Genomic DNA, 23,696 nt, shown 5'->3' with positions numbered 1-23,696 from the left:
GCAACCGTTAATAGATTCATATAATAGGCAGTTAATCTATTGACCTTATACATTATATAAATTGGCTAGTATGATAATGAGTTTTATAAGAAACAAAACAATTTCCATAATACTGTTTGGTACAGTCTGACATTAAAAATTCTTTTGTTAACAAAATCAAAAGTGTATATAGTGCCTTGTACATGACCCAAAGAGCAATTAAAAACTTCAGTTTGCACATTAAATCGCGTGTAGATAAGGACTATATCTCTACCGCTGTGATGGCTCGTCACGTTTGAACATATATGCAATCTAAACAGAATCATAAAACCTGGTGCCCTACATTGATATATATCTTAAAGATTTACAGTATTGAAGACACAAGCTTTAATTTACTACAATTGGTGAGAGCGATAAAGTTTCAAATTGCTTACGTAATGACATGATATTGTAAAATACTTCCATAGAGTATACTATCAAATCAAACAATAAATTTGAAGTTTGATATTTAAAAAAAAAAATAAAAAAAAAAAAAAAAAAAAAATAAAAATAAAAAAAATGAACAGTGAAATGGGAGTCCTTTCTTCACATATGTAGTTAAAATTGATTTTTTTTTAGCTCACCGGCCCTTGGGCCGGTGAGCTTATGTCATGGCGCATCGTCCGTCGTCCGTCGTCCGTCGGCGTCCGTCTGTCCGTCAACATTTCCTTTAAATCGCTACTAGTCATAGAGTTCTGCATGGATTGTAACCAAATTTGGCCACAAACATCCTTGGGGGAAGGGGAACAGAACTTGTATACATTTTGGCTCTGGTCCCCCGGGGGCGGGAGGGGCGGGGCCCAATAGGGGAAATAGAGGTAAATCCTTTAAATCACTACTAGTCATAGAGTTCTACATGGATTGTAACCAAATTTGGCCACAAACATCCTTGGGGGAAGAGGAACAGAACTTGTATAAATATTGGCTCTGGCCCCCCGGGGGCGGGAGGGGCGGGGCCCAATAGGGGAAATAGAGGTAAATCCTTTAAATCACTACTTGTCATAGAGTTCTACATGGTTTGTAACCAAATTTGGCCACAAACATCCTTGGGGGAAGAGGAACAGAACTTGTATAAATATTGGCTCTGGCCCCCCAGGGGCTGGAGGGATGGGGCCCAATAGGGGAAATAGAGGTAAATCCTTTAAATCGCTACTAGTCATAGAGTTCTACATGGATTGTAACCAAATTTGGCCACAAATATCCTTGGGGGAAGGGGAACAGAACCTGTATAAGTTTTGGCTCTGACCCCCTGGGGGCAGGAGGGGTGGGGCCCAATAGGGGAAATAGAGGTAAATCCTTTAAATCGCTACTAGTCATAGAGTTCTGAATGGAATGTAACCAAATTTGGCCACACACATCCTTGGGGGAAGGGGAACAGAACTTGTCTAAATTTTGGCTCTGGTCCCCCGGGGGTAGGAGGGGCGGGGCCCAATAGGGGAAATAGAGGTAAATCCTTTAAATCACTACTAGTCATAGAGTTCTACATGGACTGTAACCAAATTTGGCCACAAACATCCTTGGGGGAAGAGGAACAGAACTTGTAAAAATATTGGCTCTGGCCCCCCGGGGGCTGGAGGGGTGGGGCCCAATAGGGGAAATAGAGGTAAATCCTTTAAATCGCTACTAGTCATAGAGTTCTGCATGGAATGTAACCAAATTTGGCCAGAAATATCTTTGGGAGAATAAGAACTGAGTTTGTATAAATTTTGGCTCTGGTCCCGGGGGCAGGAGGGGTGGGGCCCAATAGGGGAATTATAGGTAAATCCTATAAATCGGTACTTGTCCTAGAGTTCTGCATGGATTGTAACCAAATTTGGCCATGAACATCCTTGAGGGAAGGGGAACAGAACATGTATAAATTTTGGCTCTGATACCCCGGGGGCAGGAGAGGTGGGGCCCAATAGAGGAAATAGAGGTAAATCCTTTAAATCGCTACTAGTCATAGAGTTCTGCATGGAATGTAACCAAATTTGGCCACAAACATCCTTTTTCGGAAGGGGAACAGATCTTGTGTAAATTTTGGCTCTGACCCCCCGGGGGCAGGACGGATGGGGCCCAATAGGGGAAATAGAGGTAAATCCTATAAATCGCTACTTGTCCTAGAGTTTTGCTTGGATTGTGACCAAATTTGGCCATAAACATCCTTGGGGGAAGGGGAACAGAACTTGTATAAATTTTGGCTCTGACCCCCCTGGGGGCAGGAGGGGTGGGGCCCAATAGGGGATTTAGAGGTTAATATTAAAATTCCTTCTGAAAAGAAACAATGAACCTGTATTCAGAACATTACTTGGCATTACAAACCAGGTGAGCGATACAGGCCCTCTGGGCCTCTTGTTTATTTTCCTTCGTGTCCTTAATACCTTTCTCTCTAAATATTTTTTCTGTGTTTCTCTATATATGATTGTAAGATAAAGCATAACTCATGCCAGTCAGTCAATTATTTATAGATTGCAGTAATTTGTGGTTTGCAACTCATAATTGTTGATCAAGTAACATAGATAATCTCCTCCTGTGTTTAAAGGTAACTTTTAATACATCTACATGGTCGAACGGTCTCATACACTTATATTATTTTCGAAACAAACACGTGTACTATATCGTAATCTAACAAGAAAATACAACGAATTTTTCGGCTAAAAAGGCTGATTGGAGAGGCACATAGACCATTAGATGATAAAAGCGCTATCAAAATGATCAAATTATTTGTTAAGTGCGATTGTAACCTTCTCTCCAACAGCATTGTCTTTGATTCAAAAGATTTTAAAGCACCCTGGGTTCACGCCGATCCTTAGTATAGCTGAATGCAATAATTAGTATTTGATTCTTTGCGACTGTTTGGCACTTTAAAGGGAAATTAACTTCTATTTGATTATACTAAGCTATGCTACTGTTTAATCGAAATATGTTATTGTTTTTCATGATTATTGAAAAGATTCTATATAAATCTATATTGTGTAATTGCTAGTTGCGTTGTCAGTTATATCAGCCGTAAACAGTGATGTACCCGAGTAGAACTGGGACCATAGTGACCAGATGGTCTGGATATGCCGACATACTACCACAAACCCTGGGATGTGTCCCCTGATTGAGACACACCATATAAAAGTGGTAGTTTATGCCACTGCTTAGCGCTCAGCATAAATGGAATGGAACGACTGGTTGCCAATTGGCAGTATACTGTGACCAGGTAAGGGTGTGCTTGCGTGCTGTCTTTGGCGGTATGCTTCGGTGTGATAGCACTATAAAAAGGGAAATAGTTCCAACATAACAAGGAGGCATACATACATACATCCACCCATCGAAATAAAATGCCTACATAAGATGCTGACCATAAATCATTTTGACTGCAGATAGGACAAATAAACCAACTCGGGATTGCGAGTTCGATCGTTTTGCAAAGGACGATTACCCAACATTGCACACCTTTAAATGCTATTTTAGGTCATAAAGAAAACAACATAAACCAAAAAGCAATTACTTTTTCCTCCCTCATTACAGCAATATATATTGCTATGTATGTTTTTACATATCCACGTGATTGCAGACCAGTAGATCAATGGTCTAAGTTCAGTGATACACAAGTCAGAAATACCATACGCACCACGTGGTATAAGGTCTCAACGTAATCTTCGCTTATGAAGTTTGATGTGCTCCATCGTGTATAGTAAATCCTATGGTAGATCTCATGACTGCGTGTAAGCTATCTGCCTGGCACGCTTCATAATAGTCGAATAATATAAATATGCTGTTAACCAAATGGGAGAATTTTGTCATATTTAATTCTCGAAAAATTTAATATTCTAGTTCTAACAATATGCTTTAACTGGTTCTGTTGAGCTTTCTGTTAGAGGTAGACTCTGGTTTGGCCCATTCACAGCATAGGCTATAAAATGATACATGTAGCTTTTTCTATTAAGCTTTCAATCGAAATATGGTTTGCTGGTTTGCAGTATAATGTCAACGGGTTGAGTGTGCTAAGCGGTATCTTTGGCGGTACCATTGCAATAATACATATGTACTATAAGAAGGGAAAATCACAGTATTAGTACAAGCATAAAGAATACGAATATACCGCAGCCTCCTATTACATACAAGCAACCATGTACGCAGCACATAACATACAGTGGAGGTTGTCCTTAAATGGCATTGGCGTTTAATATGATATTCAACATAATTAACTCCCTAACCAACTTGGTTGTGTAATTGTGGCATCAACCCAACAAATAGGCAGGTGTACGACATAATCGTTTCGATAAAATATCTGCTTACTATTTAGACTCTGATTTAATCAAGCAGTATTGATATTGTTATCTGTAATCAATGTTGCTATAGTTTCTTCGAGAACAGTGATCTCACATCCTAAAGAAATCGATAGGAAGATAGGCTCATAGTCATTAACCCATGTGTCATGTTCATCTTGCATCTCATGAACTCATTAACTAAATAAAGTCATAAAGCTGCAGCAAGCATGATTCATCAACCAAAGTACGCGCATTAGCTACTTCCCAACGTTAAGGTTAAGTAGAAAAGTCATGTGAGCATTGACAATCAGACCCGCGTGTCAACGAACGTTACATATACTGTCGAGTGGTTTGTTATCATATCCAAGTGTCTACCTATGGGACACTTATTCGGAAGATGTTTGCGGAAATAGTTTTCATTTCTTATGATAATAGCGTATCTTTCTATGAATACACACCACGTTACTCTGACATATGTTGGCCGCTTATTACATATTTACCAACAAGGAATTCCTTTCAATGGTATTCAAAATGACAACTCTGTATAAAGCCAATACAAATTATAGGAAATGATCGCTAGAATCGATATCTATTAATAATAATTGTTTAGTCTATATATTATATATTCCGTTATAGCTCCCTCCAATGTCGTAACCGTTTTCCCCTTGTCATCTGCCTTTGGTCCTATGTTTAAGAATATATTGTTCTTTGTATAAAAAGTTATTATTGAGTAGTTACGTATACATTATAAGGGGAAATATGCATGCAGTTTTTTTTAAAATAGCGCTAGAATATTTCTTATTAATAAAATCTACCCTGACTTTACAAAGTATAGAGAACATTTATATCTTTCCTGTGGGTAGGTATCCATTGTGATGTCATTTTTTTGTTAGCGAAAATCACGACGTATGACGTTACGCTCGTAAACACATGACGTCACAATCAATACTTACCCGCAAAGGTAGATAGCTTTGTAATATGCAAATACAGTGATGTATCAATTTTTTTTTATTTAAAAAAATTGTTGATGCGTATGAAACGAGATGAAAACATGCAGCTGTTCCTGACACAGCGGCTTATATACATCTATGCACATACTTTATACAAATCCCCAGCTGAACAAACAAAGGTAATATTTTGTTGTCACATTAATACAGAAAAAATAACAAGAATGTCACACAATCTACAATCATGCATTACGATATGTGTGATCCCGCCCGATCATGTGGTCTTTGACACATGACATCTGAACTTTAAAAAATATTTCATATCTATTTATGGTTGTAAATTTCATATGCTCGTCAGCTGCGAGTTCACGATAAAGTACTTCCGTTAAAGTCTGAATATAAACTGCACATTTAGCATGTTTAATGTTTATTTATTTACAGCAGGTGTGCATGATAAAATATGCGGTGAAATGTTAGCCATGCTATATAGCATGCGGAAGTGAACATGTTTGCATAAACGATACAAATACACATGTACATGTTTTATAAAAACGTCTATATCAATACTTTTATAGTTCTAAAAAGAAATAATGAATGTCATCCCAACTTGTTGAGAGTAGCCACCTCAGTATGAATGAATGATTCTTGTTCATTGATTCTATTCCTCTGCGCGGTAAACAGTAGACACCGCCATGCTATGAGAGAACCTTAACAAAAGCCGTCATTAATGATTTGAACGCTCAAATGAATGCCAAATTAAGACTTGGCATATAAGAAAATGTCCGTTGAAAAAGAAATGATCCTGCCCCAAATTTTGTTCCTCTTACATTAAATGTGAGAACAGGTACCTTGGATTCACATATTTGTAACAAAGTCGTTATACAGGTGAATTATCAAGATTTAAATCTATATATTGTAATTGTTCTACGCTGAATAGCTGACATGCTGGTTTTTACGGTATTAAGGATAAGTCATAATTTTCGAGAGAATAAATTACATGACTGCTGCAGTTGAACGCAGTATCCTTTGAACGAACCACAAAATCTATTGACTTACAAATGATGACTTTTGTGAGAACTTTCATTAACATTATAAAGTGATGATGGTAGATTGAACAGGTGTTATCGAGTTATACATAATGTTTCTTAAAGGGGCGGCATAACCCACAATGCAACGGTATTAATAATGTGCCTATCAAGTTAGTTAACCTCACCTAACATAATGAGATCAATTAAGATGTAAATAAGAGAAATAGTTTTGTAACTGAATTAAACTGCTCGAAATACGTCTGCTTTACATCTTCATAGCTACCACACGTGTTTCCCATTTATGTTTAATTAACTGCGAAGTGTCAATAGCACAGGCAAGATACCTCAGTGATCAAAGGAGTATAATAAGTATCTGTCAATTTAGGTTGTGATCCTCCTACGTATGATGAAACAAAATCATTATTATCGGTTATGACATAACACGATATTTTATTGTAATGTGGTGACCTTGACACTGTCATCATTGATAGGATTCCTGAACGAAGCCCCCATGGGTGGCTTGCTGTCCTTTGCGGTGAAGCAATCTTAAATATCAGCGCATCATCATCTCACACCTATGACACTTGGTATAAGGCACAATGAGAGGATTACAGCTGCATCATACAGTCACTTTGTACATGAAAAAAATGATCTGAAATGCTTTTTCATGTCAGGATTAAGAAATTAATTGTATTTGGAAAATTGCATTTTCACTCCGGACTCTTCCATTCCGAACGCTATCATATGGCGATGTTTAGTATTGATATAATACGCCAATGACACTTGTAACACACATAAAATGTTATATTATTACGAGCTACTATTGATACAGTTCTGAATAGCATCACCCTGTCTAACCAAAACGCAAAATGAGGAAAAGTGTTAACATATAGCTTAATGAGTCGGATATGCATCTACCTGTGAGAGTAATACGAATCGTTGCATGAAAGCAATTTTCCAAAATGGTTAGTATCAATGGAAACCATTTTGAGGAAAGCGTTTGCGGAAGAGATGATCAGCTAGATGCCTACGTGACGTCTCGAACATTTAGCATGACGTGACGCTAAGCAGTGGACTCTTACCCCGTATAAACGTATCAAATTGTTTACTTTATAGGAGACAACCGATACCATATCTTTGGGAGGATATGAAAAGTGCCTATCAGTATCTGAGGAACATTCTTCTCCCGAGACATTTGTAAGAGTTATCATGTCATGACTCACAACCACATACACTGTATCGGATGCTTACAGGCTAATTAAAGTCTTTCAGTCCAATAAGGAGAGCATTTAGAAAATTGACATGAACAGATTTGTGTATTTAGAAAGCCATTCATTAAAATAGTTTGATTCATAGTTTTATTGCAGTATGGAATTTCTCTAAAAAGCTAACATTTTCTAATGTGCGTTTTTATTGATGATCAACAGATTTCGGGATGCGATGCAATGGAGTTTAATGTCTAATGTGTTCTCGTTACCTGAACTGCTATTTAACAGTCTATACATTGAATGTAGTGCATACACTGCGCATACAACGTCGATTGTAGTTTCTTTAGTAATTACTTCATTTATGTTAACCATACGTAAGGCTCTGCTAAACCCTTATTGTCTCGAAGAAGTTTTGGATCAACGATGTAACAATTTTTTTCTAACGAAGCCTCCTTTTCCGAGTTATGAAATCTCGGAAAAACATAACATGATAACGCATTTAATAAAAGGGTTATCTATTTGAGTTCTTTGTTAAAATTGCTGTCGAAACAAATAAACAATGATGTTCTGATGAAGCCATAGTGATTTTTGTCTCAAATGTTCCACGACGCACTAATACCTCCGTAGCACCAACGCTAGCCATATGCCAACGCAGTTATACACCGTTTAGGTGTCGTTAAGATATGTACGCTTCTTATGTAATGGGCAGTGTTGGAGCGTTGCTGTGATTCAGATGTTAGAGTAGTCAAGCGTTCTGGTGAATCAGAGGTAAAAGTATTAATAATTTTGTTCTGCTATGCTCAATAAATACACACTGATGTAATACAGTCAGGTGTATGACTCAGTTGCTAGAAATAAACATTTCAGCATCAGTAGTTTTGACCACATTTCGAAAGGCAATCATATCTATTGATGAAGGCTGTAAAACACCATTAGTATACAAAAAAACCAAAGTAAAACAGTTACCATGAATCTCAGGGGAAAAAGAGTTCGTTTTTTTATAGTAAGCGAGAAAACGATGAGGTAACACTTCATAAATTTGTACATTTTTGCCCGTGATGGGTCTTTAGAAACTAGAAACATTAGTGTTTAAACAGTATCAAATTTAGCGTAAAGTTAATATTTAAATGAATGATCTACAATTGATTTCGGATTTGTTTAATTCTTGAAGCGCATATGTTCTTGCGTTCCAACATGATTACCATTCTCAATGTGTACATTTGATATATATGATGTTTGTGGCTTATATTTTATAAGATCGTAAGTCTGACTTAGTTGTTTCAGATACATAGATGCCATATATTGAGATAAATGACGTCAAATTAGCCGCGTTTCTTATTAGATTCACAAGGGACATTTATAAAGTTACAAATGCAATGTTCGTCCAGTATTTCTGTATTTAAATAACGGTATGTGTGTGATCAATTATTTCGCATTAAGTGTATATACTGTCACTAATGAATGAATCGGGACTAAGTACATGAATGAGCAAAATGTGATTTATACACAAAATGTAGTGAAGCCTCCATTCATGTCTTTCCCTTCGCGAACAATGCTCTGTCATGTTACAGCATATAAACAAGCTATCATCCATTTCTTTACACTATAGAGAAAGACGTATGACATGGTTCCTAAAAGAGTTTTGTCTTTGGTGATGAGAAGGTGTTGGGAGTTTATGCCGAAATGAATTAAGATCAGACTGTCCCGGGAGCTAATAATTCATATATTAGAGTTTTTATCTGTGTTGTTTTCACACAGAGTGTTGCTAACGTTGACATTATCTGCAATTTAGTAACAGTTTGAGTCGGTAGGAATGGCAGAAATGCCATAAAAGTGAGGGTAATGATAATATAAAGAAAGTCGCTTCTGACTTTTACTGTATAGCCAAGGTCACTAAACTCTCTCTTGCCTCTTGCAAACAGGTTTAATGTGCATTTACATATGAATCAGAGCTTCTGGAAGTAGCACATATTTCATATAACTAGTGTCACTGACTCCTTGAACCCAAACTGCAGACCTGAACAAAGATGGATAGACAAAAGTAGCCCACCAATTGCATAATATGCACATAAGTGATCACTACATTAAATAAATGTGTTAAACCAATTCTATAAAGTTGGTTTAATACTTTTAGTGAATTAAATAAAAATGTTATTGTAGCGAGATTTTCTAGAAATAACAAATTTTACAATCACAAAATATAAACTTATATATACTCACTGTAACTGTATATAAAAAAGACAAAAATCGTACATACCTGCTTTTTCCGAGAAACTTATTATTTCCGAAAATCCACGAATATAAGATGTTTCCTTTTTCGGATGTTGTTTTTTCCTCTTCTCCAACTTTGGCGTTGTGTTAGAATCCCGTGTTAAAGAATTGGTGTTAAAAGGAGTTTGAACATCTCCCCTTTCGTTCGTAGATAAACCCAACTTTTTTATAATTCTATTTTTTAGTCTCTGTATATGAATCATTTCATTAAATTTCAACTGAAATCCTTTTTTATGGCAATTTTTCGTGCAGTTGACACGTACTTCCGGTGAATACTGCATTCCCCTATCCTTTCTGCCGAACAGATTCCTTCCATTGAACCCTCTTGGCACTGGGGGATTTGCACGTTTAGTCCGAGAGATTGTATCGTATCCTTGACCAATAGTAGGTCCAGAGAACATGATGACCAAAAGACATAAAGTCAGAAGGCGACTTTTGATTACTGATTCCAACATTATGTCGTGATAAGTTCCTTCACTGAAACCTGAAAATTTAAGACAGAAATTATGTCAAAAACATAACCAAGTAAACACATTTAGACTAGCTTGCTCAGTCCAACAGTTCACTCTTTTATGAATATGAATAAAAATTATTTCTTTCTGCAGGTCAAGTACCAACATTTAAAGGTACGTTAAAAATAAAAGACATTAAATCTTAATTAAAAATTTGCTCTAATGTGTTTTCAAGTCGATGTAATCAGTCGACAAATCTGTTCCCAAGGCCATTGACCTTTGAAAAAAAAACTTGAAGGTTATTTTACAGCTTCCACTTGAAGTTGCCTGGAATCCGAACTATTCTGACGATCGACGACAGGAAGATACAAGTTTCTAGCGTATTCAGAAAATTTCAGAATAAAATTAGCGTCCTATAAAGCAGATAATATTGGCATTTACATTTAAATTAGTGTTCATTTTGTCAAATAAAAACAGCTTCATCTGTCATAATTGATTGTATCTGATATTCATCCCTTAATACTTTTTGTGCGTTTCATTCTTCCAACTGTAAAATAAAAAGTCGCAAATGTGAAAAAACAACGTTATAATCAAACGTCAGATATTAATAGATCATAACAATCTTAAAAAAATGAATTGGTTGAAAAGCGATATATTATGATTGTGATATCAAAGTGCAACGAATTTCAATTCAGAATGGATATATTTAATGTATACAAAGGCCGAAATCTCAAACGAAAAGATATTGAAACCTTCGTAATCCTTCAACGGCGTCGTACCAAAGGTAAAAATGCTGAGGAGGATACATTTTGATTTGGTGAAATTATAAATGAGGTCATTACGATGTAGGTCCAATTATCTAGAATGCTTTGCGGTAGATCCCAACTTGGTCTTTACCACTGGGATTGATTATTACATACCCGTGCTTAAACATTTTATAGCTCGCTCCTAGGTTTTTGATGTACAGGTATTTACAATATCACTTGTGTTAACCAGGACACCATTCCCTATAATTGAGTTATACTCTCGACGTAACTATAAATTCGAGATATTTTTTAATAATCCCAGTTATTTGCCAATTTAGTTCTGGAATCTTGCAGATATTAACTAGCCAATACCGATATCTGAATGGGTTCATTACTACCGTGCGATAAATCCAAACACAAACATCTAGACTAACAGGAAATCAGAACATGATGGACAGATATATATGGGTGGCACTATAGAGGCTCAGATCATGTCGGAGATACACAACTGACCTTAACCCTTTGACCGAGAAAGGGAGTTCAAGATAATGTCCTCCTGTCTGTTTCAATTATATTCAATATACATACTTCGATCATTTTGGCAAGACATTTGATATTCAGTATACTTTTAATTGTTTATGGAGATTGACAATATATGGTATCCAAAATTAATTTGCCAAAGGTTGTTCAGATAAAAAGCAATTTTCATTACAAGAACGAAACATATTTGCCGAAAACGTTAATCATTAGTTATATGTGTTTTTTATCGCATCACTATATCATTAACATGAATATACCGCAGTCTCCCAAAAACACGCACCCCGCACAACATACATGCAATACACCGCATACATGGGAGGCCGTCCTTACATGACAATAGGTGTTAATAGGACGTTAATAAATCAAACAAACATTAGCTGAGACGATTCATATATCACAAATCTTAAATAACATAAAGATCATGTAGTTTCTTGTAACATAAACAATACTCACAAAATATGTTTAATATTATCTTGTATTTAAATTGAAATATTTAAGTTTAATCAACGGCCATTTAAGAAGATTCACGGTTAAGAAGGTAAAGACAATCCTGAGTACCCGTGAAAACCCCATCGCCCTACGGCCGAGTACTACGGTCATAACCCGACAACTGTTCCCCCTGCAATTTAATTGTAAAAATTGAAACAGGAAATCTATCACTTGGCTCATACATCGAAGGTCTAACGTTCAATGTTATTCGACAAAAACATAAAAAAACCGTTCGATAACCTTTTGGAAAAATCAAGAGTCAATATACCACGATAACTCGTGAAACTATGCCTAAAAGGAAGGATAGGACAAATTTATAGGGAAAACACTTTGTAAGAGTGCAGTTAACTGAACTGGTCCACTGTTAATGGGGATGCATAAAAGTCGTATAAATGTCAGGAAACAAATAAGTAAATGCCGATAACCGAGTTAATACATGCAGAGATAAAACCTGAAGCAGCAAATGTTGGCCCAGATTGTCTATCAAATGAGTGTTCAATGCATAAAGATCGATTTTTTAACAAATTGTAATAGATTAAACATTACGCAGATTCTACAATAAACAGCATATACCGTTTTATATGATAGAAAAGAAATCCAGATAACCTTTAGATTTTTTTTTCTTTATCTGTAAAATTCTGATAAGAAAATAGTGTATAATGAAGGATACCGTAAAGCGCATCTCCTGATCTAGCGATAAGTTCGTCTTATCAGATAGGTTCGTCTTGTTCTATTCAAACATTCGTTCGCCAGAGGGAAGTAATGATATATCATATATCCAAGCCTATATGAACTTAATGTACTAAATTACCGAATGGTGGTTTAATTCATGTATATATGAACATGGTTCATGCGTGTTGGATAATGCGGTTATGTACACTACAGTTTGATAAACCAATATAAGACATAAGCCGGGAAGAAGTAAAGAACTTATCTGAAGGATGTGAGTTTATTATTTTAACGTCCTATTAATAGCCGGGTGACGTAAGGACGTGCCAGGTTTAATTTGTTGGTGGAGGAAAGCCGGAGTACCCGGAGAAAAACTACCGACCAGTAATCAGTACCTGGCAACTAATAACGTCCTGTTTGTTAACTGGCAGGGTCATGTAAGGACGGCCTCTCGTGTATGCGGTGTGTTGTTTGTATGAAGTGCTGGTGTGTATTTTGGGAAAATGTGGTATTTTTGTTTTGTGACTTCTTGTATCGTGGAACTGTTGTCCTTTTTATAGTGTTATATCACTGAAGCTAGTATTGTGTAGGACAGCCTCCTTTGTGTGCTATATGGTGCTCGTGCCGAATAGATGTTTGGGAAGATGATGCATGTTCGTATCTAAGTATTTCGTCAGGTAATAGTGGAACGCTTACTTACGTACTTGGGTATGCTTTCAAAGGTCCTGTACAACACACCACACCTGGTCACATTATTAATGACCACAGAAAAATCAGTCGTCCCACTCACGTAATAACTAACCACAACAAACTTAGAGGCGCTTGTTGTGTGTGTATTTATATATACACAGAAAAGACAGTTCGACGTTACATTTTCAAACGCTTGTATCAACATTAATATATGTTTTAAGAACACTCGAGTCAACTAATGATGGAAACAGACGGAACGTTTTATAACGATAAACTTACAAATATTAACTAATTTAAATAACGTCATAAAAACCATACTGATATCAACAAGAAATAGGTTTGCAATATCTCATCGCTTTTTTATGTTAAGAAGTTTTATAAATGCCTTACTAAATATCAACATTCCTGTACCTTTGACGTACAGAATAGCAAGTGTCAGTTAACCCCCGACATGTACAGCGGTATAGTAATATGCACCGAATTTTATGTTAGCCTCTGTCATCACTTGACGCTAGTGACAATAGTCATGGTGCAAAGCTTACATCACGCGGGACGAAATCTGAGAATGGAGGAATGCGGGCTTCCCTTTGTAAGTTTGAATCGTAAATCAATTAGCCATTATATATCTCTCTTTTATAAATAGAGAGTGCAACTGCGGCATTTTTTCTTGTCATTCATGTGCCATGAGTGACTTGGGTAACCTTGACGCTCACACCACCTCTACATATTTCTGCTTAGACTGGTCACGTGGAAAAGATTTATTTATTGTCCTGTGTTTTCAAAGGCTTATCAACTTGATGGAAATGATGTCATTTAACATAATGTTATACGTTATAAGACATTGTTATTTTTTTATTGCAAATAAAAAACCTGTTCGTCACATGAGACATAAGATTATATCATGTATGCTGCATGCTTGTGGCATTTTGATTTCCTATGCTATACTATATGCGTTCTATACGGCGCTATCAAATTGTAGCGCAAAACTAGATTTTGATAAAGTAACTGTAATGATGAATTCACACATTGTTAGTATATAAAGCACAATTAGCTGAATCTTATTAAACCGCATTTTGTACTGGCGTAATAAACGCTTAAATGAGAAATAACGTTCACAATAATTGTATTTTGTGTAACCAACAGGACAGAAAAAGAAGATAACGTTATTTGTATGGAACGCGTTATCGTGATATCAGATTTAACATTTGTGTATCAGTTTGTTTGTTTAAATTAACGTCCTATAAACAGCTAGGGTCACGTAAGGACGGCCTTCCATTTATGCGATGTGATGCGTGTATGAAGTCCGGGTGTGTGTTTTGGAAGGCTGCAGTATATTAATGTTGTGTCTTCTTGTATAGTATAACTTTTGTGTAGCAGTGTTGATGATATCATTATGTAATAGTGATTCATAATACCCAATTATATTTGCATCAATAGTACATCCCTGCACATTACGTAGCGACATACTTAGCGTTCAACAATTATGTTATAGGAAAAACAATACGGGGCAAAACAGGGATAAAGAATAAAGAGAAAAAAAAAAACAAATTAAAACCAGGACGCAAAAGATTTCAAAAAATAATGAAGTGTTTAAGTAAGCGATTGAAGTTTAAAATATCTTAGTACGCAGTGTTTGGAAGTGCAGTGCTTTAAGTGGATAGATTCAGTTTGGTTGAGAATGTGAATATGTTTGTTTGATTAATTAACGTCCTATTAACAGCTATGGTCATGTAAGGACGGCCTCCCATTTATGCGGTGTGTTGCGTGTATGTTGTGCGAGGTGCATGTTTTGGGAGACTGCGGTATATGTGAATTAATAATGATTTTAGAAATTAAGAATGATTAGCCGTACATCTGTCAATGGTCAAGTGTTCAAGTGGAAGAATTCTGTTTGTATACCAAAGTAGTATTAAAAAACAAATACGTGTATTTTTTATTGATGATGTTGGTAAACGCGAGAGACATTATGCTAGGTTTACACTATGTTCCCGGCGGCCACGGCAGCCCTGTTTCAGTCCACCGTGGACAAAACGTGGTGACCGCAACACAACGTGAAACAACGCAGGAGGACGTGATAGACAAACGTGAGCCACGGTACGGATGGTAAACGTAACGTGACGTAATAAAACGGGATTGACGCAACAAAACGTAACTGTGCGTACGAAGCCGTAACAGAACTTGCAGACGGTCCGTGGTCGAACGGGCAGCAAACACGTTCCCCGGAAACTCACGGTGCTTTCAAGTTTTGTAACGTTCTGTTGCGTTTCTACACGTTTTATCACGGATGATGCAGACTGGCTGCACGCTTTGTTCCTAGAACGAATATACGTACCCGGCCTATATACATGTACCTTTCGGCCGGGTACGGATTGGTTCCTATGTGTCGTAGTGGAGCACTGCCTCCGAAAATCACTCGGGCATAGTTTTTCATACTTTTTTGTAGGTTTCCGATTATTTTATGCGTATACATGCATTTACATATTATTTTTGTCCAAAACAAACATAACTACCATTCTTAATATCTACCGTACAGCTCACAAGACGTCAAATTCACAATTTGTGGACTCGCCGTATAAATTCCCTTCAGAAAGATCTTCATATGTAATATGTAAAAAAAATGATGCCTCGATGAGAATTTGATATTTTATGTGGTTCAGTTTTATTGCCTAGTAGGTAAGCGATACCAAACAAGTACGATAAAATGCAAACAAATGATTTATAATGGTTTGCATAATCATTAATTTGCTCCATTAGCGGTAATAGGCACCAATTGTAGCTCTAAAGACGACACCATTTTCTGTCTATAAGTCTTTTGAGCTACAATATTGCAGCTAGCTTTGTTCCGTTTTATCCAGGTTTGTCACGATTTTCACGGCAAGCCAAGGTGGATGGTCACCGTTTCGATGCGTTCTGGTAAGGCACATCACGGCTTTTAGCGGTTGAAAGCCCGACGCGCTACGGCGTATTGCGTCATATTACGGTCTTACGTTGCAAGTAATATATGATGGAGTACCATTGGTTGGTCTGGTACATATTTGATACTTCATGGAGTATTTGTATTAATGGATAATAGAAATAGTCATTATCAAACACATTTTAACCATCAAATTATACCAAAGCTGTTCTTACAAAAAAAGCCTATTAAGTGAGAACCATAACATAAACATGATCTGCATAGAAACACGTTGCCATATTAAACTACTGTCTCCTATTACTTAGCTGCTATATAATGCATTAAATATAAGATAATGATATATTTTTACCAAATCTAGTTAAGATTTTTCTTTTCTTTTAATACATTTTGGAATCAAAATGTGTTTTAAAGAAATTTTCGGCAATAGATATCGTTTCATTTCTGATTATTTCCAATCAACTTTAATACTCTGGGCATACACCTGCTCCAAAGAGTCCGTCATCAGACTTGCATCCCTAGTAAGCCTTGGCGAACCGTGATAAACGTATAAGATCTTGATCAAAACGTGCAAAACGTAGCAGACCTTATCAGATCGTAGAAGTCCTAGAGAGAACGTAGTGGTATCCTCGGTAGACCGTACGGAAACCGTAGTGTACCTTTAACCTCCTTGAGCAGTCCTTTCCCCTATATCCACGGTCCTCCACGTAATCCGTAAAAGACCGTGGCAAAACTTCGCAAGACCTAGCTCAGCTTGAATACAGAGAGAAAAACAACCAAAATTCCACGGCGTACTACGTTTCGGGCAAACGGGGCTGCCGTGACCGCCGGGACATTGTGTACACCTAGCATTATGCAGTAACCTAGATTCCATGGTATAAATATGTTTTCTGATCATACGTTCTACAGCTTGCCGTGATTCGGTTTGATTTCATTGTTTAAAATTTTTATCATGTCAAAATTTTGTTTAAAAAAACCTGAAAAAGGTATTTTGATATTGATTTCTTGCTCATCTCCAAAAATCGTATTGCGTAGCTTGTCATCCTTCTTTCCAAAACCACTTTAATAGGATCTCGTTAGGTTGAATAACAAAGACCTTAAAAATGGTAATGCAAAAAATGGAACGTTATTATCAATTACTATCAATTGAATCTAGTTCCTGCTGCTTTTCCATGACCTATTTCCTTGCTTGGCTGCGAAAGGGCGCGATGAAAATTCGATTACTTTTTTAAACACACGTTTGTCAATCAAGTGCACCCTAACATACAAAACGCATGCGTTAAAGAGTGTACCCAGAGGAGCACTTGACACCGTATTCTCTTGCGCTTGTTGATGTATTGTCTCCGTGGTCGGTTCCTCACTAGTAAATGTCCCAGTTATAACACGCTGATGGGCTAAGATTTAGATCAAGTGATGGAAACATTAATTTGAACGTGAAATACATTTACTTACGGCAGCACCATTGGAACAAGATTTTAATAATGTAAGAAAAACATACGATGAGACCGGAAGGGATATACTGTTCGATGTCTCTGATGCTTTATGAAGAAGGAGGCATTTTAAAATAATAAAACATGAGATACAAACCTTTGCTACAGCTATAATGAAATCCACTATTGGCTTTAAATAGTAATGTTATGCAATGAAAACAAAATGATTAAAATTAATATATGATTTTAATTGATATCGTCGAATGCGTTTAAGTCACGTATGCCAACGAAAGCTCTGTCTTTTGATTTTGTGTTCATTCCAACCATTTGAGGTTACATAAGATAATTCTACTAATCTCGGATAGGTTTTGCTAAAAACTAATTGCTTTTTTACATAAATTCGCTATATCTTTATATGTTATTATATAATATATATACTTTCTATATCAAATCTCAACACACACACATATATATATATATATATATATATATATATATATATATATATATATATACATGTACCTATATAACTATTAGAGAGTGTGGAGTGTTCTATAAATTCTTTAACTATGGACTATAAATAACCATCATAAAGTACCATGATACCATATGAGTGATAACCATTTTGTTGTTTGCCTGTCGTGTTGTAATTTGACACTATAAATACTAAGAGTGTCATGTTTGGTATATTAGGGAAGATGAATCTTCCTTCATCTGATGTATTGTTATTTACGAATTTATCTTGATGCACAGGTCTTCAAATTAAACAGATCCGTATTTTCGAAGTCCAGCCTAATTGCGGGGTCGATCAAAAGTAGATCGGTATTTATTTAAGTCTTGATATTGTATGACTTCAACTCATGTGTTCTAATTGCATGAATCGTTATTTTCTGATAGCTTTGATTCGTTCGTAATCGTTATCGCGTAATAGCACAAAAACATGTCACATTTCCAAATGTTCTAAACCTACGAATGTTGATATGTTTCCGCACACCAGAATTCCTGAATGTGAAGTACGGGAAGGCAAGAGAAGGATTTAATATCTCAATCACATATAATGACCGAGTGATGGTTGGTCCATCCTTCTTCGACCCCCATTTTCCTACTTCACATACAAGTGTGCGTTTCATGTGCATTTTGAATTTCATATGTTCTTAGCATCAGAATAACAAGTGATGTCACTGTTGTTACATTCGGAAGTATATGTCGAAAGCTGTAGGGATCAGCTAAGCGACCAACTAAAACCAGATGTTCGCGAAATAAAAAAGTTCTAATCTAATGTGCAACACCGTACTACGAGTTAATATGCAATAGCTTGCGGTTCGTGATTTCAGTAACCACGTGAATACCTTCAAGCAACATGCTTGTAAGATCTTTCATAATTTCTTACTGATAAAAAAAATAAATCTGGAAACAGATGTATATGCAATGCGATGTTTGTTTGTGCAACTTATATTCCTTATACTATGTCCTAACTGAGTACCATTTTGTTGTTTTATAATCACTTTTACACCACTTGTACCATCATCATCAAATGTGTAGCAAGCTTTGTTTGTTTGATTAAATTAACATTCAATTAACAGCTAGGGGCAGGTAAAGAAGACCTCCCATTTATGCGGTGTGTTGCGTGTATGAAGTGCTGGTGTGTGTTTTGGGAGACTGCAGTATATTCGTGTTGTGTCCTCTTGTATGGTGTAACTCTTGCCCTTTGAATAGTGATTTAGTACATCACATGATAATTACTAGGAATGCGATTGGATAACAGCCATGGTCTATTTTGTGATAGTTCCCTGTCCTTCTTTACTACGGGAGATTATACCTGACTAAGGGAACTATACCAAAGTATATTCCCCCAGGAATGAACACGGGACCAAATACATGACGTCATAATGAATGCCATATGACGTACTAAATCTATTATGGCCCTTTCCCTCGGGAACAGTTCTCCTATAGTGTTGTCTTGCGAAGTAAAGTCCCCTCGTATTCGACTCGGGGACTATACCTCGCCAGACAACACTATAGGAGAACAGTTCCCTCTGGAAAGGGCCATAAAAGAATAATAGCAAACATGGACAAATAGACATGCATCATATTAGTATCGACGATAGAATTGTTTAATCATTTTAATCGGAGTGTATTTCATAGGTCAAGAACAGTTTAATATGTATTTGATATACAACTGCTTTAAGACGACTCAAGAGCCACTTCAACCTCTCTGAAAATTATATTTGTACCACAAGATTGTCACTAAATGATTCAACGTAGCTACTACTTAATCTATCAAACAGACCGCCAAAATAATATTAGTGTTTAAAGGACTTCTGAGTGCTCCTTTGGCTTTGAGAATTAGGCCAAGTTAGGGACACGTCGAGAAGCATAATAACAATTATGTATGGTTTACTTAGTAATCCTCTTACGGATTAGTGATTAGCATAGGCTAGATTGTAATGACTTTATATATTGCATTTATCTGGTAAATTAACTCTAAGTCTTCAAAGTAGGTCATCAAAATATCACAACGACATCCAATCATTGGAAATGACCATTTAGATCAATCTTCAAATCGAAAGTTAAGTTTGATTTTGTGTATTTACGTCCTATCAACAGCCAGGGTCACTCAAGGACGACCTAAATATGCGGTGTCTTGCGTGTGTAAATGTGTACGGTGCTTGTTTTGAGAGACCGCGGTATATTCCTGTTTTATCTTCTTGTACAGTGGAACTGTTGTCCTTTAATAGTGTTATAATTAAAGCATAGTTTTTACAAGTCGTATCAATGTATGGGCTTTGTATGTTTCAGATTGAAGTGGAATCGGAAAGTGTCAGTATCATACAAAACTTGTGAAACCTACCTGTTCTATCCATGATCCGCATTAATGTGTTTTTCAGTATGGCGACGGATTCTTTAGCAGCTGTACATTACGAAGTCTTCATTGTTTATTTTGTTATTTAAATAAACATATTTGTACATCATCTATCTATAATTCCTAGAGATGCTTATCTATGAGGGGAAAGAAATCTCGCATCAATAAACTAATTTAGGGGAGGTTTTACGAGAAAGCTAAGGTCTTTGGTGTTATTTTCATCACAATTCGTTCATTTACAATTGCTTAAACTGATGGCAATTTATTTTATCATCTTATTTAGTTAATCTCATTTTGAGACCCTCCGACTACAACGCGGGGGTTGCAACCCTGATATTGTGCCCCAGTTAAATCGACATTGTATGGTCTGTTCATAATTTCCATGTAGCTATCGGTCATAGAAGAAAACGCACTCAATGGTTCCTTAAAGGCGACTGAATTGAGGATATTTTTCCCCTACTAACTTCTTCTTAACCTTTGTTTAGCGTTCGCCTTTAGTTTCTGCTCCTGATTAGTATTCATCATATAAGAAGTGGGACGACTGGTACATAAAAGTGGAAAGTATTTCATTATGAAGAAGAGAAACGGGTTTAAAAAGTAAATCTTACCTTTTTAACTCAGACCTGATACGTGAAAGTAAACCGAATCTCGGTAGATGGCGTTTCGCTCGGTAGATTGGCTGGCTGCTAAGATAATTTCCATGAAATTTCAAGATTTTAGCTCAAACGATTAAGATTCTAAAACCCGGCTCACTGTGAATATCTGCTTTCAGATATTTTATTGAAACAACACTTCATGGACTGTGTTGGCGGATGCAATATATGTCGTTCAACCTGGAAAAGAAAAAAAAACATAATAAAGACGTTAATATGAATTCAAGGTCACGTTTAGGTCATGTGAAGCACGATTGGGTGGACGTTTGATACATGTACAGTTAACCTCTGACAAAACAGTATTCTAAAAGTTGACGTTATTGATAGGATCAAATGATTTACGTCTTATCCGTCAATTAAACTAACAACTTATTATTATCGTAATTACACCCGTATGTGAATACCCTATCCGTATGTACTATTATGTAGATATGAAAGGTATATTTCAAAGGTATAATTGACGTATGTTCTTACCGTTATGAATGAGCACCTGCATTACGCGGACGAGTGAATATAATCTGATTTGGCAGATATAGCATTGCTAATGAGGTGTGATTCTGATTCTATCCTGAAGCTCTAGTGTTGACAGTCAACATTATGATTGACGACACACTGCCATATTTTATAACAGCTAGTTTGTTTTAAATCAGTACTACTTAACGTGAACGATTGTTCCATCGTGATCGAGATCGTATCATGTAATCATTAAACGTATCAGAATAAAAAAGCCCATGGTCAATGGAAATATAACAAACATGGATATCTCTCCTTTTAACATTTTAGATTAATCAAAATTACCTAAGATCAGATTATTGTTTCGTGTCACAAAGACGTGAATTACGTTTAATCGAATTTATTAATTGAACTGCATTACTAATGAGTAGGTAATTTGTAGACAGGGATATATAATTATTTTACTCGCTATTATAGCTAGGGTCACATGTTACATGAGGTAAACCGGATTACCCAGAGAGACGGAAGTCTAACGAAAATATGGCACCCAAAACCAGTTTGGTTCGAATTTTGTTTCCTCTTATAACTACGGGTGTAATACTGGCTGGTCTCATGCAAATCACCCATGTCTCTTGAGGCTGTATTACAATATACATGGCTACCCATGCAATATAGTCTCATGACGTCACGGCGTCGACAAAATTTCTTTTTTTTTTCTCCGTAACAGTTTATAATCATGTTTCAGAAACTATACTTGTTCCTATAAAAATATGCAAACAACGGGATTTGCGTATCGTGCAATTTTCATATATGGAGAATTGCCTTGAACAAATTTTAAAATGCCGGGATACCATAGTTATTAAAATTGCAATAAAACGTCGATGTATGAGAGAAAATATTTTTATATGTGGATAGGAAGGATAGGGATAGTCTTACCTCGGGTTTATAGTGTTCTATAACCATCGGAAAGCCTGGGGATTTACAACATTCTGTGAATGCGAGGGTAGAATATCCGTATCTTTTATATCCACATATGAACGAGTCTTATATATACCACATATATATTTTGATAACCAGACAGTTAAATCGAAGTAGATACTGTATTTGGTTAGTACATAAAGATGTTTAAGTTTCAATTGGTTAATAAAAAACAACCTAGCGAAAAGTTAAAAAAATGTTTTGCAATATTCCAGAATCGTCTTAAGAAATAAAGTCATATTAACAGTCAGGACTGCCTCCTGTGTAAGCAGTTTCGTGCGTGTCTGAGGTGTTATTCATGTTGTGTTTCCCTGTGATAGTGGAACTCTTGTCCTTTTTGTAGTGCTATCTCACAGAACATGTCGCAGAAGACACCGAACAACACATCCAGTGCGGTCAGTAAGTACATGTAGATCATGTTCAGACGGAATTTACACAGAGTTTGTTTTCATTCTCATTACAAAAGAATTATCATAATTTAAAACTTTAAATGTAACTGCTTCTGGCTCCTATCCTATATATAAACAATCACACTTGATGACGCTAGCTTCAAGAAGTTTAGACAGCTCCAGGACACACTGTATATTGCAGAGAGACTTAATTTGAGATTACAAACTAGCTGTATCCTGGTTCTGGGGTTAATGTCTGTGTAGCAGATCGCATTTCTGACGCCTAAAAGCGATTTTTTTATACAGGAGAGTTAAAAATTGCATCAAATGCATAATACGATGACCTCCACATATCATATGCCATTTGATATGCATTGATATACTTTTTGAACAGTAATACTTGGTACCTCTGTACATATGAACTACCTGTACAAATGAAAATGAACTACTTTTACACATAAAAAAATAACCCTAGTGATACCGGATAAGAGAAAATACCTGTACAGACGTATAGCCTGTAAATATCCGCATGCATACTGCAGCTCTACTGCCCTCGTTTTATCATAGTAAAAGGCGACTAATTGTAGAATCTTATCCTTTTTTTTCCAAAACTAGATTCTTTATCGTAGTATTTCGTAAGCGTGCCATCAATTTATGGTCATGTTTGTGGTGAGTGAGTATGATTATTTTCATGGTTTTCCATTAGCTCTGAGAGAATTG

At 36.3% G+C, this 23,696-nt stretch overlaps 1 protein-coding gene across 3 annotated transcripts in view; it reads right to left on the bottom strand.

Annotated features, from left to right (window-relative positions):
* LOC138314556 (uncharacterized) overlaps nt 1–23,696 on the bottom strand; it is a 73,458-nt gene that overhangs the window by 16,437 nt on the left and 33,325 nt on the right. For all 3 annotated transcript variants that reach the window (XM_069254943.1, XM_069254944.1, XM_069254942.1), the window contains exons 2-3: nt 21,112–21,336; nt 9,700–10,197 (exon numbers count right to left, since the gene is read on the bottom strand). In XM_069254943.1, the coding sequence (XP_069111044.1) occupies nt 9,700–10,168 (469 nt within the window). In that variant the 5' untranslated portion in view covers nt 10,169–10,197; nt 21,112–21,336. The remainder of the gene's footprint in view (nt 1–9,699; nt 10,198–21,111; nt 21,337–23,696) is intronic.

The sequence above is a fragment of the Argopecten irradians genome, chromosome 2, assembly GCF_041381155.1.
Source record: "Argopecten irradians isolate NY chromosome 2, Ai_NY, whole genome shotgun sequence".
In the NCBI taxonomy this organism is placed as follows: domain Eukaryota; kingdom Metazoa; phylum Mollusca; class Bivalvia; order Pectinida; family Pectinidae; genus Argopecten; species Argopecten irradians.
The sequence above is the reverse complement of the archived record's forward strand: the minus strand, read 5'-3'. Positions and strand labels throughout refer to the sequence as shown.